This window comes from Micrasema longulum, unplaced genomic scaffold (genome assembly GCF_059751315.1).
Source record: "Micrasema longulum isolate JH-2025_06_02 unplaced genomic scaffold, ASM5975131v1 h1tg000317l, whole genome shotgun sequence".
NCBI classification, from domain to species: Eukaryota; Metazoa; Arthropoda; class Insecta; order Trichoptera; family Brachycentridae; genus Micrasema; species Micrasema longulum.
This window is the reverse complement of record NW_028277521.1, coordinates 1-12243: the sequence shown is the minus strand read 5'-3', so window position 1 is coordinate 12243 and position 12243 is coordinate 1. Positions and strand designations below refer to the sequence as shown.

Genomic DNA, 12243 nt, shown 5'->3' with positions numbered 1-12243 from the left:
GTTGTTCGAGCGATGGCGCGATATGCTTAGATCACCATAAGTGCTGCAAAAATAAAATTTTATTTTATGTTTATATTTATGTTTATTGTTATAATTTTGTTTATATTTATGATTATGTTCATGTTTATATGGTAGAATTGGCTCTGCACTATATAGCCATTTTACTGGAATAAAATAAAAATAAAAATAAATATTTTTTAATGTAATATCTCTCTTCGACCTTTGACGTTCATTATGTTTTTGGGTGATAATGTTATGGAGAGTTTTCTACGCAAACTTTTGATAAGATGATTGAAATTAAAGTGGATATATGTCCAAAATCTATATTGAATGAGAAAATACATGTCGACGGTAAAAAGGCTATTCTTATTCTCAGAGGTGGGGGTCAGTGCTATTCTAGCTCCGGACGTCACTGCGACCTGTGAAGATCTATTTGACGGGTCCCCGTGAATAGTTCTCACCCTCCGAGCCCAGGTCTATAAAGAGCCTGGCTACTGTGTGGAAGGCGAGTTAAAATTTTGCTAAATCTCCCCCTCCAAGCCCAGATCCGTAAAGTATCGGGCTATTAGGTAGGGGGCGAGCTCTTTAACATCCTCAGGTTAAACCAGTGGTCCCCCGAGGACGAGGCTCCTTTTATGATGTAAAGCATCGCATTCACATAGAACACGTATAGGTGTTTCCTCATCTGCACTGCAGAACCTACATCTAGAAGTTTGGGAAAGGTTCATTCTAGCGCGGTGTTTGTTCAATCTGCGGTGCCCTGGGCGGGCTCTACCCTCACTTGATTTCCGCTGAGTTTTATTATGTCGAAGGCAAACCTTTGCGAGTACCCTTTTATCAGTTCCTTCACATGGTGCTGACCAGGTACTTTCCCCCTATGAAGGACTATGAAGTACATTGAACAGAAGTGAGAGGGAGTGATAGTCTCTCCGCTGTCTAATTTTGAGCCATTTCAGTTGCCTACGATAATCAGAAATGTGGTCATATTTCCTAAGACCAAAAATGTACCTTATGCATGTATTCTGAAGTGGTTCAAGTTTATTGAGTTGCTCACAGCTTAAATCAGTCATGGAAACATCAGCGTAATCTAGAATGGGTAGTAGTAATGCTTGTACAAGGGTGCATTTAGTATTAATGGGTAAGAATTTTTGCAACCTTCTAAGTGAGTGTAGACTGAAAAATATATTGCGGCTTAATTCATTAGTATGAGCTCGCCAGCAGAGATGTTCATCCATCTGTACTCTTAGATTTTTTTATCTATATTATTTATATTACAAAATGCACAATGAAAGAACAAAAACATAACATTAGCTATACATTTGTGGAGCAGTTGATTCAATATCGGTTTGGGCGAATGAGACAATCCATTTTACTTCTACCTTACTCCATTATCCATTTTTTTATGGCCTTTTTGAACATTTTCTCATTACTAATATAAAAGTTGTATTTAGTTGTAACACCGAAAGCTTGTATTTTTTATCGGAATAAACTAAATAAAAACATATTTTATCAGAATCTGACATGAGCACTTTTAAGTATGACCCCGAGATTTGTTTACACAATACGGGGTTATCCCCAAAAAGTTAATTTGAACATTATTTAAATTATCGCACAGAAAAAATATTTTTACATATAATTAAAAGTTAGCATAAGTAAACATCCTCATTTGAAAAAGAATTACTTCAAATTCATTCCGTGAATTGATTACGAATATTTGAAAATGGTGCGAAATAAATTTTTCAATATGTTGGGATTGACTGTTCTGCTTTTGGGGATTATAACAGTGAGCTGCGTCAACGAAGGTGTGTAGATATTGGAGGGTATTACAAGCAAGCTTAGAAATCTCCATTGAAGGAGTTTGTGAAATATTTGCGAAAAACTTTGAAAGGCGATTTTGAGATTTGTAATTATGCTTCACCAACTCAATGGAGAATGCCAAGTTTGCGGTGTCAAGTATAATTGAAATCTGTTTTTGTAAGATTTAGGAGACGGTTTGAATTAAGCTATTACTCATAGTCCTTAAAATATAGCTTGATTAGAATGTCAGTTGTCAGTAAAAGTGACGACATAACTTTGTAGTAACGTCTAAGGAGTGATTTATATTGACACATGAAAAATCATTTGTATCTGGCGTGTTAATTTATTTTTTATTACAATGCTTGAAAAATAAATCAGCTTTTAAACTAAAAAAAAACTAAAATAAACCTAATTATTAACGACGTTCTTACAAGGTTACATCATTTTGCAAAAACGTTAGAGATGGGACAAATTGATCAATGTAAATTGATCTAATAAAAAAATTATTCGTTTGATGTTGTTCATGAAAAAAGTAAAAATGTCTCATTTTTTGGTGAACAATTATGTTAAACATACTATAATAGGCTTGTTTTTTCTTTTTTTAAATCAATTTTCGGAAACAGAGTTTCACGATTGCATGAAAAAACTGATAAAATCGATTTGATCGGTAAATAATCTGGGATCAGTAATTTCCCATCACTAGTGGCATTAATTTGACAGCTGTCATTTAATCAAGCTATATTTTAAGGACTATAGGTAGGTTTACTTTGGCATCAATAGCAAATTTTCCGTTTTTGGTGGAGATTTCTAAGTTTCTTTCTTAAACTCTCATTTCATCATAGTTCTCATATCAAGTGGTGTACGGGTGCTTCGAGAAAATAATAACTGTCCCTTTTTGTATCCATCATTATTTCTAGCGGGGATAATGGATTGCGACACTTTTGAATCTCGTCTTCAAATTTTTCTAGGGAAACATTTCTGTAAGCTGATTTCTGGAAGTACAGGTAAACGTCCATTTACGCCGGTTGGCGCCGGCGTGGGATGCCCCGGTTCGGCTGACACCAGACGACAGTAGGCGCCGCGATTCTAATAGCAGACACACTTTTACACGTTGTTTTATTCTATTACCGTGTACGCGAGCAGCCTTTTGTGTGTGTGAAATGGTTTCTGAGTTAGTTTTCGTTTTGTTTTTAAGAAAAATAAAATGGTATGATTATATTTTTTACTTTACTGTTATTAAAACTAAAAGAATATTCAAATATTTGTAGTTTATGCTATGATTCTGCAAGAAAGGAAGCAACAATCAAAGCAAATGAAATTGGATGCTTTTTTCAAAAAAGTGTGAGAGTTTAATTTAGAACCGACGAACTGGTGAGTTAGTATTTATAATAAAAAATAATTATTTATATCAAGAGATTATAATACATATGAATAGACTGTATATACTGAGGTTGCTTTGACGGCGATAGGGGCAATGAAAGCAGTAAATGTAAATTAAAAATGCGAGTCTTTTGTAAACAAAGAATTTTTTGAAAAAAATATAATTTACCATTCATAATAGATAAAAAAAAATTGTTTTTACAATGTGCTTATCTGAAAAGAGGCCACAATACCTTTAAAACAGATTTTTATTTATATAATCACCCAATGGGCATTTTTAAGGACATATTTATACATAGAAAATTATTATAAAGTAAAGTAGAAAGAGAATGGCATTTAGTAGACTCGGTGGGAGTGGAAGCGGGAGAGAGGTGTTTATAATTGAATTTGATTCAGTGATCGTTTGAAAGAAGACAACTTGCTCATCAAAGAAATCAAGACTGGGATGTTTGTTGGCAGACCTAAGAATTTACGGCATATGGGAATGAAAACCATATTTAGTTCTATAATTATCGGTATGAAAGAGTAAGTTTTTTCTGAGGTTTCTAGTTGGGATATTTAATTTTTTGAGCTCAGTAGTTCAGGCACATCAAATAATGAGTTGAGAATTTTAAATACGACTAGAAGGTCGGATTTATTTCGACAGTCTTGAAGAGAAGATATATTTAGGCTAGTTTCCAACTCATTATACGTATATTGGTATCTGGATAAGCCCAACCTCCAGCCTTTGTTTCTTAAAAATCGATGTTGAACTGATTCAATATTTTTTATGTGAACATCATAATATGGAGACCAGATAACAGAGGAATACTCTAGGTGCGGGCAAACTAGGGAACATAAGAGAGTTTTAAGGGTATTGATATTTTTGAAGTCAGTTGTGCTTTTGTTAATAATTCCAAGGAGTTTTAAAGATTTATTAATAACATGTTCTGATCCGGGCAAGTAGGTGGGGCTTTTAATGCATCTCTGGGTGCGGAAAAGGGGATTATGATGATAATGACCACCGGTAGCGCGCTCATTATTACTTTAAGGCAAAAACAGAATGATGTGGAATCTTATCCTCTATGTTGATTTTCTTTTGTTTGTTTTCACATATTATACAGAATTGTCTTTACAGGCGATATATGTACTCTTAATGGAACAGCACAGCAAGGCACATGTACCCATATAAAAAACTGTCAAGCTGCTATACAAGCAGCGATGGAAGGCATTATACCCCAGGTAATAAATGATCTTATTAAAATTTATTTCCTTGTCCAGGCAGATAAAAACCCAGTTTTGTGTCTTAATTAAACCAGAACTCGACTTCCTCGGTTTTAGCAACTTCTGTGACTCAGTGGCGTCCGGCACCGTCTCCATGGTACCACTAGACGAGTCAGAATTTTTTTAACTCATTTTTTACAAACGAAATAAAACTTAAAACAATAAAATGTACAAGGCAAAAATATGTCAAATCGTATTGTTACCAGAGTGGAAGGTTAGGGATAAACTAGTATGAAAATTAAATGAACCAATGAATACTTACATAAATTATTCACAACACTAAATTATAAAATGATTTTAAGAAAGATTCACTTGATAAGTATACTATTGTTTACAAAAACCCTTTTAAGAATACGAAAAATCTAAATAGCTAACAATTACGTCCGCCACCTTTTGTTAATCATAGACACAGATCCTTCTTCTTCTTCTTGGAATTTTATTGGCTTTTTTACCTCCCAACTGAGTGTTCTAGCCAGTGCCGAGTTTCAGATTTATTTATTGGTTTATACACACATTTTTACAAAAATAGCACAAAAAGCACTCTGGCAAATTCTGCTTGTACTAGGAGTAGGCTCAGTATATAAATGGCGCATATTTTGTTAATTAAAAAAAACTTTTTTTATTTTGTACTAGTTCTGTTTATATATATACATACATGTAATTTTTAAACTTTTTTAATTTTTCTTTCCCAGATTGTATAATGTATACATCATTTTGAATTTATTTCCATGCCTAGTATTATGTTTATTTTGTTATTTATAAATATTTTTCATACCCTTTTTAATTTGCAGTATATCATAATTTTTATTCTGCTTTTGTAAATAATGTTATGGTTTAAAATGTAAAAAGGCCTTTAAATAAATATTGTTATCAGTATGTCCCTAAACGAGTTTTTTTTTAAAACTCCTTGGGAATATTATTAAAAAAATATGTATTATATGTTTTTCAATTTAATAAAAAAATAAATTATGCCTAATGTAGCAATCGGTTCCCATATAGGCAAATGACTGTTCTAAGAAACCGATTTGTTGCGGCAAATATGGTTTTCGAATAAGTTTTCTATAAATTATATTACATATTTATTTATTTGACGGACTTATGCAGTCCATTCTTACGATGGTAAATACAATTTATTAAAATAAATACAGGCACTAATAAAATGAAATACAACTAAATAAAATAAAAGCTAGGACAAAAAAATAAAAATTACTACTTCAAGACAAGATCCGGTCTATCTTAGGGAATTTTTGAAACTATAAAGACTTGCACCAAAAAAGTCCAGATCTTGTCTCGAGTTTACAATACGACACAATCGAGACATTGGTGCATGCGAGCCATAGTTTGTGCTGTGTTGATCGAGGAACAGCACATTATTATTTCGCAACCGGCGGATCGGAATATATTTATTATATTTCCATATTAGTGAACTAGTTAAATGAATTAGAAAATGTATAAACATATTTATTAGATTAAGGAATGTTTTAAAAATCAATAATTTAAAAATAGCTTATAACTTAATTGTACAATCTTTGTTATAATATGGTATTGTTGGATGGGGTAGTGCATGTACCAATATAATAAACCCTCTTAAAATAGTACAAAGATTAATTATTAAAGTAATTTTAAAGAAACCCTCAACCTTTAATACGGAAAGCCTATATAAAATATTTCATTTTCATACGCACATCAAACAGAAGGCGACTCAACTACTCATAAATGGGTGATTTACGTTTTGACCGTTTCTTTGTAGACGTCGCTCAGTACACAACTCCTGATTCGAATTTAACCATGCCGTGTTGTGTCATTTTAAAGTGCAGAAATACTGCTAGGATCTTAAAGAAACAGGATGCAATCACATTTCATGTGTAATTATCAAATGAATGTGTTTGTCGCAAATGCATTACTTAAAAATTGAATTATTTTTCTATCTGTCAGATTGTCGAAGAAACAAAATGGAAATTTCGTTAGTGCTGCCAGGGTAGTAAAAAAAATTTACCCTACTTTGCTCATATAATAAAAGAAATAATTAAAATGGAACCTCGGATTAAACAACGCCGTGTCGGACATTTGGCCGACATTATTTTTAAAACATAAAATATTATTTAACATGATATAAAAATATCAATTTTAAGTAAAATGATATTTGTTTTATATTTTAAGTTCAAAGCTCATAAATTCAATTACTCTTATTAAATGACCCTTTACTTATCTACTCTGTTGTGTCAATCAATGTTTCCGAATTCGTAATAAAATTTTAGAAAAATTAACAAATTGTTTTTTTTTTACCTTACATTTGTGTTATGGTTATATTCTTCGCGATCTGACAATATTTATTTATTCATATTTTTTGCTTACAAACTATAATTAATAATAAAAATAATGTGACCTCATTGGGGTTTCCCGTGCCGAGGACACTTAACAATATACTTTTTTAAAATTACATTTGAGAATAAACGAAGAAGACTAACTTAAAAAAACGAAGATATCTAACAAATATTCTGACAGTTTTAAAAACAAAGTATTTATGTACATCTATATTATTTATATTACAAAACACACAATGAAAATAACAAAAACCTAACATAAGCTATACACTTGTGGAGCAGTTGATTCAATATTGGTATGGGCGAATGAGACAATCCATTTTACCTCTACCTAGCTCCACTATCCATTTTTTTATAGCTTTTTTATAACATTTTTTCGTTACTAATTGTTTTAATAGACAGTGGAAGTAGGTTATAGATTTTAATTGAATAACACTCAAAATCCCTTTGTCCGAAAGTGGTTTTAGTTTGTATTTGTTTAAGTTGTCTATGTGTTGAGGTTATTACTCGGTGACTTCAAGTATGCGTGCGGCGAAAGTGTGTCCAAGTGGGGGAATTATTGGACACAGTCCGATGTATTCAAATATGATTCTACATTCCTTCTGGACTATTCTTAATTCTATGCCTGTGTGATAAAGTTCCTATTTAATATAATTTCGTCACAATATGTACTGATTTTTTTGTGTTGTGTGTTTAATCGTTATGTATTTCTAAGGTTTGTTCCATGATCGGCACAGTACCAGTCGTCTGTTGCTTGTCCCCTCAACTACCCGAGCTTCAGACAACCACAGAATTGGCAACTACAGAGGCGGGGTCCCTAACAAGCTATATAGAAGAGAAATCACGAAACAGTAAAGATTTTTTAAACATATTCAAAATCAAAAAATTCTTTTTCTAATTTCGCTTATATTTCAACGATAGAGGAAGGTCGTGGCGCGTAACAACACACTGCAACAATATCTTTCTAGAAACGTCTGGGTTTTTTTTTTTTTAATATTTACAAAATAGTCTTAAATTAAAACTCTGCTAAGTTGCATACATACAACTCGTCAGCAGGTTCTTATAAATTGCTTCGATTATTCATACTTAACCTACACTAATAATAATTTTACTTGTGAAACATTACACATTACATTATCAAAAATTAAAAACTATCACTAATACAAAAAACTTGTTTCTATTAACCATAATTTGAGCCTACGTCTCACTCCTGTATTTAAATCAGTATTTTTAATATTGTTTAGTAACACGTTAAATACTTTAGGTATAGGTAGTGTATTTTGGGTATAATATATTTAAAATTTACACTAAAAATCCATTATGTAACTTGGTAGACATTATAATGATTAATATGTACATCTCCCTTCCCCTCCTTATCCTCTCTTCAAACATCCTTGTCCTAATCTCGCCCAATTTACAATAACTAACTTTTCTTAAAAATAAAAAAAATCTTGAGTTATTGAAAAATATTTACGAGTACATGAAAATAACATTTTTATATGTATAAACTTATATGTATTTATTTAATATGTAATATATTTTCTTTACTAACTTTGTATACCGTCAAACATGATAATTTTGCCCACTGCCGAAATACAGTAAGTTATTGTAAATTGGGCGGAATTAGGACAAGGATGCTTGAAGAGAGGATAAGGAGGGGAAGGGAGATGAACACATTTATTATTATAATGTCTACCAAGTTACATAATGCATTTTTAGTGTAAATTTTAAATCTGACAGAGTGATGTTTGTGTAATCTATATCTTTAAATTTTGTATTGTACACTGAAAAGGTACTACGAAAAAAAGCATCTTTAACATACAATGTTTTACTTATTGGTACATGAAACAGGTGGTACCGTCTACAAATCCTGGCTGGCACATGTATTGTTATTAAACTATAATAATGATAAATTTGAACTACTTTGAAAAATAAACGCCATGGATCAGTAATGAAGTTCAAATATTTTATATAAACCTAGAAAGATATTGAAAGGAGGGTGAGTGCCGGTAACAGGGTGAACGGTGCACTAAAATCTACTTTGCCAAACAAATGTTTATCGCATGAGGCTAAACTAGCAGTTCACAGCGGAGTTCTAGTGCCAACTCTAATGTATGGGAGTGAAGTATGGAATTGGAAAAATGATGATGAAAGTAGGTTGAATGCTGTCGAAATGCGATCCCTCAGGTGAATGTGTGGTAAAACGATGTATGATAGGTGCACAAATGTCGAGATCCGTGAAGTGTGTAAGGCTGAGACATGCATTATTGAAAGAATCAAGAAAGGGGTGCTGCGTTGGTTTGGACATGTAGAGCGAATGGACAGCGAAAGAACGGCTAGAAGGATCTATGATGCAAATGTTGATGGATGCAGAAAACGAGGAAGACCGAGAAAGACATGGCACGATCAAGTCCATCAAATACTTGAAGATGGACATGTCAAAAGTAGGAATAATCGGCGTGCGTGCATGAGAAGATGTATGAATGTAGAGGAAGCGAGGTCTGTATGCCAAGATAGAGTGTTATGGTGTTCTATCCTCTCTGCCTACCCCTACGGGAAAACGGCGTGATGGTTTGTTTGTAAACCTAGAAATGTAAGATAAATTTATTTAAAAAAAATAAGGAGTTAATTTAAACATAACTATTTCAATAAAACAAATATTACAAATCGTAATAAAGAACAGGTTGAACATAAAAAAATATAAACAGAATTGATCAATAAACAATTTGTATAAGAAAGAATTTGAGATAAATGAATTGGAAAGGTTATTTATTTATTTATTTATTAACGGACATTGTCCATGTATACAATTTATAAGGTTTAAATATTACAATAAAAGAATAGTTTAAAACATTTAAAGAAAAAAGAAAGAAGCATTGACAAACAAAAGGGACATCGAGACAAGATCTGGACTATTTATTTAGTGCTCGTTTAAATCGTTGTAAACTTAAACCAAAAAAGTCCAGATCCTGTCTTGAGTTAACAAAAAACATAAGTAAATATCAAATCATTTTTGCCTCCCAGTCATTAAAGGACATGTAAATAAATGTGATTAAGATCTCCACATTCGCAAGCATTGGAGTCTAAAATTTAAATTTTAAACAGATGGGATGGAGTGCAACCATAGCCAGACCTGATACGAAGCATAATTAGCAAAATAAGCAAAGCACCGTTTTGTAGCAACAATTCACGGACAGTGTATACTTGTAATGCCGTATTAAACAGACTTCATGAACTCGGCAATAGTTATTCCCACGTATCCGATATATTTAGTGTAGGGTATTGTTCCGACAGAACAAACCTTTTGAACTTTTTCAAAGATGGTGAATGGTAATTATATTTATTTATTCATGCATTTCATAATATACACGGTTTATTGTTCACTTTGCCCAGCTGTATGAAACAGTACTTATGATTTTCTCGTTGTATTACTGTAGAATGTTTTATTATTTAAAATTTGTTGCTGTATAATTTTTAGGTTTATTTTTTTATATAAATCTTGGGTATAAGGAAATTTATGTTTACAAAAATATATACATATATATTAAGCCATATATGTAGTATTATAAATGTTTGTAAAATACAGATTTGCTGTTTATGTTAATAAAATAAAAAAAATAATGTCATTCGTTGCTTTCAAATATTTAAAAAAAAAATACTACTTTATTGGATAAGTACCTACATATTAACTTGTTACAACATAAAACTCTTCAATTTAAATTTTATATGTCATTTAAACGCCCTCTGGACATATATAGATAATACATAAATACAGGTCCTAGGGTTTGGAGGAGAGATTTAGCAATATACGAACACTTGCCTTCCATTCAGTAGCCAGGCTCTTTAAATATCTGGGCTTGGAGATGATTTATGGGAACCCTTCACAATTAGCTTTGCACTGACCCCCATTTTTCAGAATTAGAATATGCATCTCTGTGGCATCTTACAGGATACATTGGCGTTTGGAATAGTTGAGCCAAGATCAACGAATTCATCCACTATCTCTATTGTCAATTATTGTTAGCTGATTATTTTAGTGGGCAATCATGAGCTTGTTTTCTTTAGACCCAATTTCTTACTCTCCTACAATAATTCTGCCATCTCCTCTTTGCTAGTTGCCAAGAGATTGGTGTCGTCTGCGTAGTCTGTAGGCCATAGATTGAAAGTTGTAACATTAATATTTTTATTTTTATTTCTAGAATGCTTAGAGTACAGAACCAGCTCTTGCAGTAAAGAAAAAAGCAGTGGACTAAATGCTCTACCAAACGAGTTCCCACATTTGGTAAGATGTTTTTATTACACTCATATTTGTGGGGTCCATAGTCCATAATCGATGATACACACGTGTTAAATAAGTTCACCTGAAGTAGACAAATGACCGACAATGCAATGTCATAATTTTCAATCGAATCCAATAGATTCGTATAATGCAACTCTTATAGTATTACACGTTAAACCGGGAGCATTGTTCTGCAGTACATTCACATCGTCCCTACCATGAAGAAATGAACTAAAAAGGAACGTCGTCTATAAAGAGACCACAGGATGCAACGCCAGTCAGTCAGCCCAACAAGTTCAGTCAATCAGTGCAGTTCGCTCAGCTCCAGCATGTAGTTCAGGTGCAGTCTCTTCATCCCATCATCGCCGCTACGCTCGTGCTACACAACCAAGTGCTGTATCTTATTCGCCATGTAATAAATACGCATTAAACAGCAACAACGTGTCTTCTCTGTCAATCTCTAACTGGGGTAGGAGCTCCAGCCAACCCTCAACAGCCCAATTCCTATGTATTTTATTTTATTTATTTATTTGACACTTTATAAACATATACAATATAAATACATATAAGGGCGGGCATATTGCCTTAAGGCAATTTCTTCCTACTTACCCAAACCGTTCAGTTTGAGAAAATTATAAATTCATGGATAATTGAATCTTACAATTTATACAAAAATTAAAAAAAAATATTAACAAAAATAAATATATGTAAAAAAAATTAACACTATACTATTAAGAGAGGAGAGGGGATAGGAAGGAAAGAAGAAGGATAAAGGAACAATTGAAATATTTAGATAGTGACATTTCAATCTTGACTTAAATGTAAATAAAGAAGGGGTGTCTCTAACATTAGTGGGTAGATTATTCCACAATCGAGCGGCTACTACTGTGAAAGAGGAGGCAAGAAAATTAGAGCGATGACAGGGTATCAAAAGGGTTCTCTCGTTACTAGAACGAAGAGATAGTCCGTGTTGTGAAAGAGGTTGGAAGAGCTCTCTCAGATAAACAGGCGAAGTGGGATTATTTAAAATATTGTGAAGAAGTGTTAGAATGTGAATGTTTCTTTTATGCCTGATACTGAGCCAGTGGAGTTGCGTGCGATACTCGGTTAGATAGATTAAAGATATAACGAATACAAATATTCTGCAATCGTTCTAACTTATCAAGCAATTCAGAGTTAGCATCTGAATAACATACATCA

The 12243-nt window shown here is 32.6% G+C and overlaps 1 protein-coding gene across 1 annotated transcript; it reads left to right on the top strand.

The window, feature by feature from the left end:
• Positions 1-1623: 1623 nt before the first annotated feature.
• LOC148282559 (uncharacterized) lies at positions 1624-11046 on the top strand (the record flags this gene model as incomplete). Its single annotated transcript, XM_088224892.1, has 4 exons — positions 1624-1802; positions 4295-4398; positions 7480-7615; positions 10964-11046. Coding segments are annotated over exons 1-4 (405 nt in total), but the record flags the coding sequence as incomplete, so codon positions are not given.
• Positions 11047-12243: the final 1197 nt, after the last annotated feature.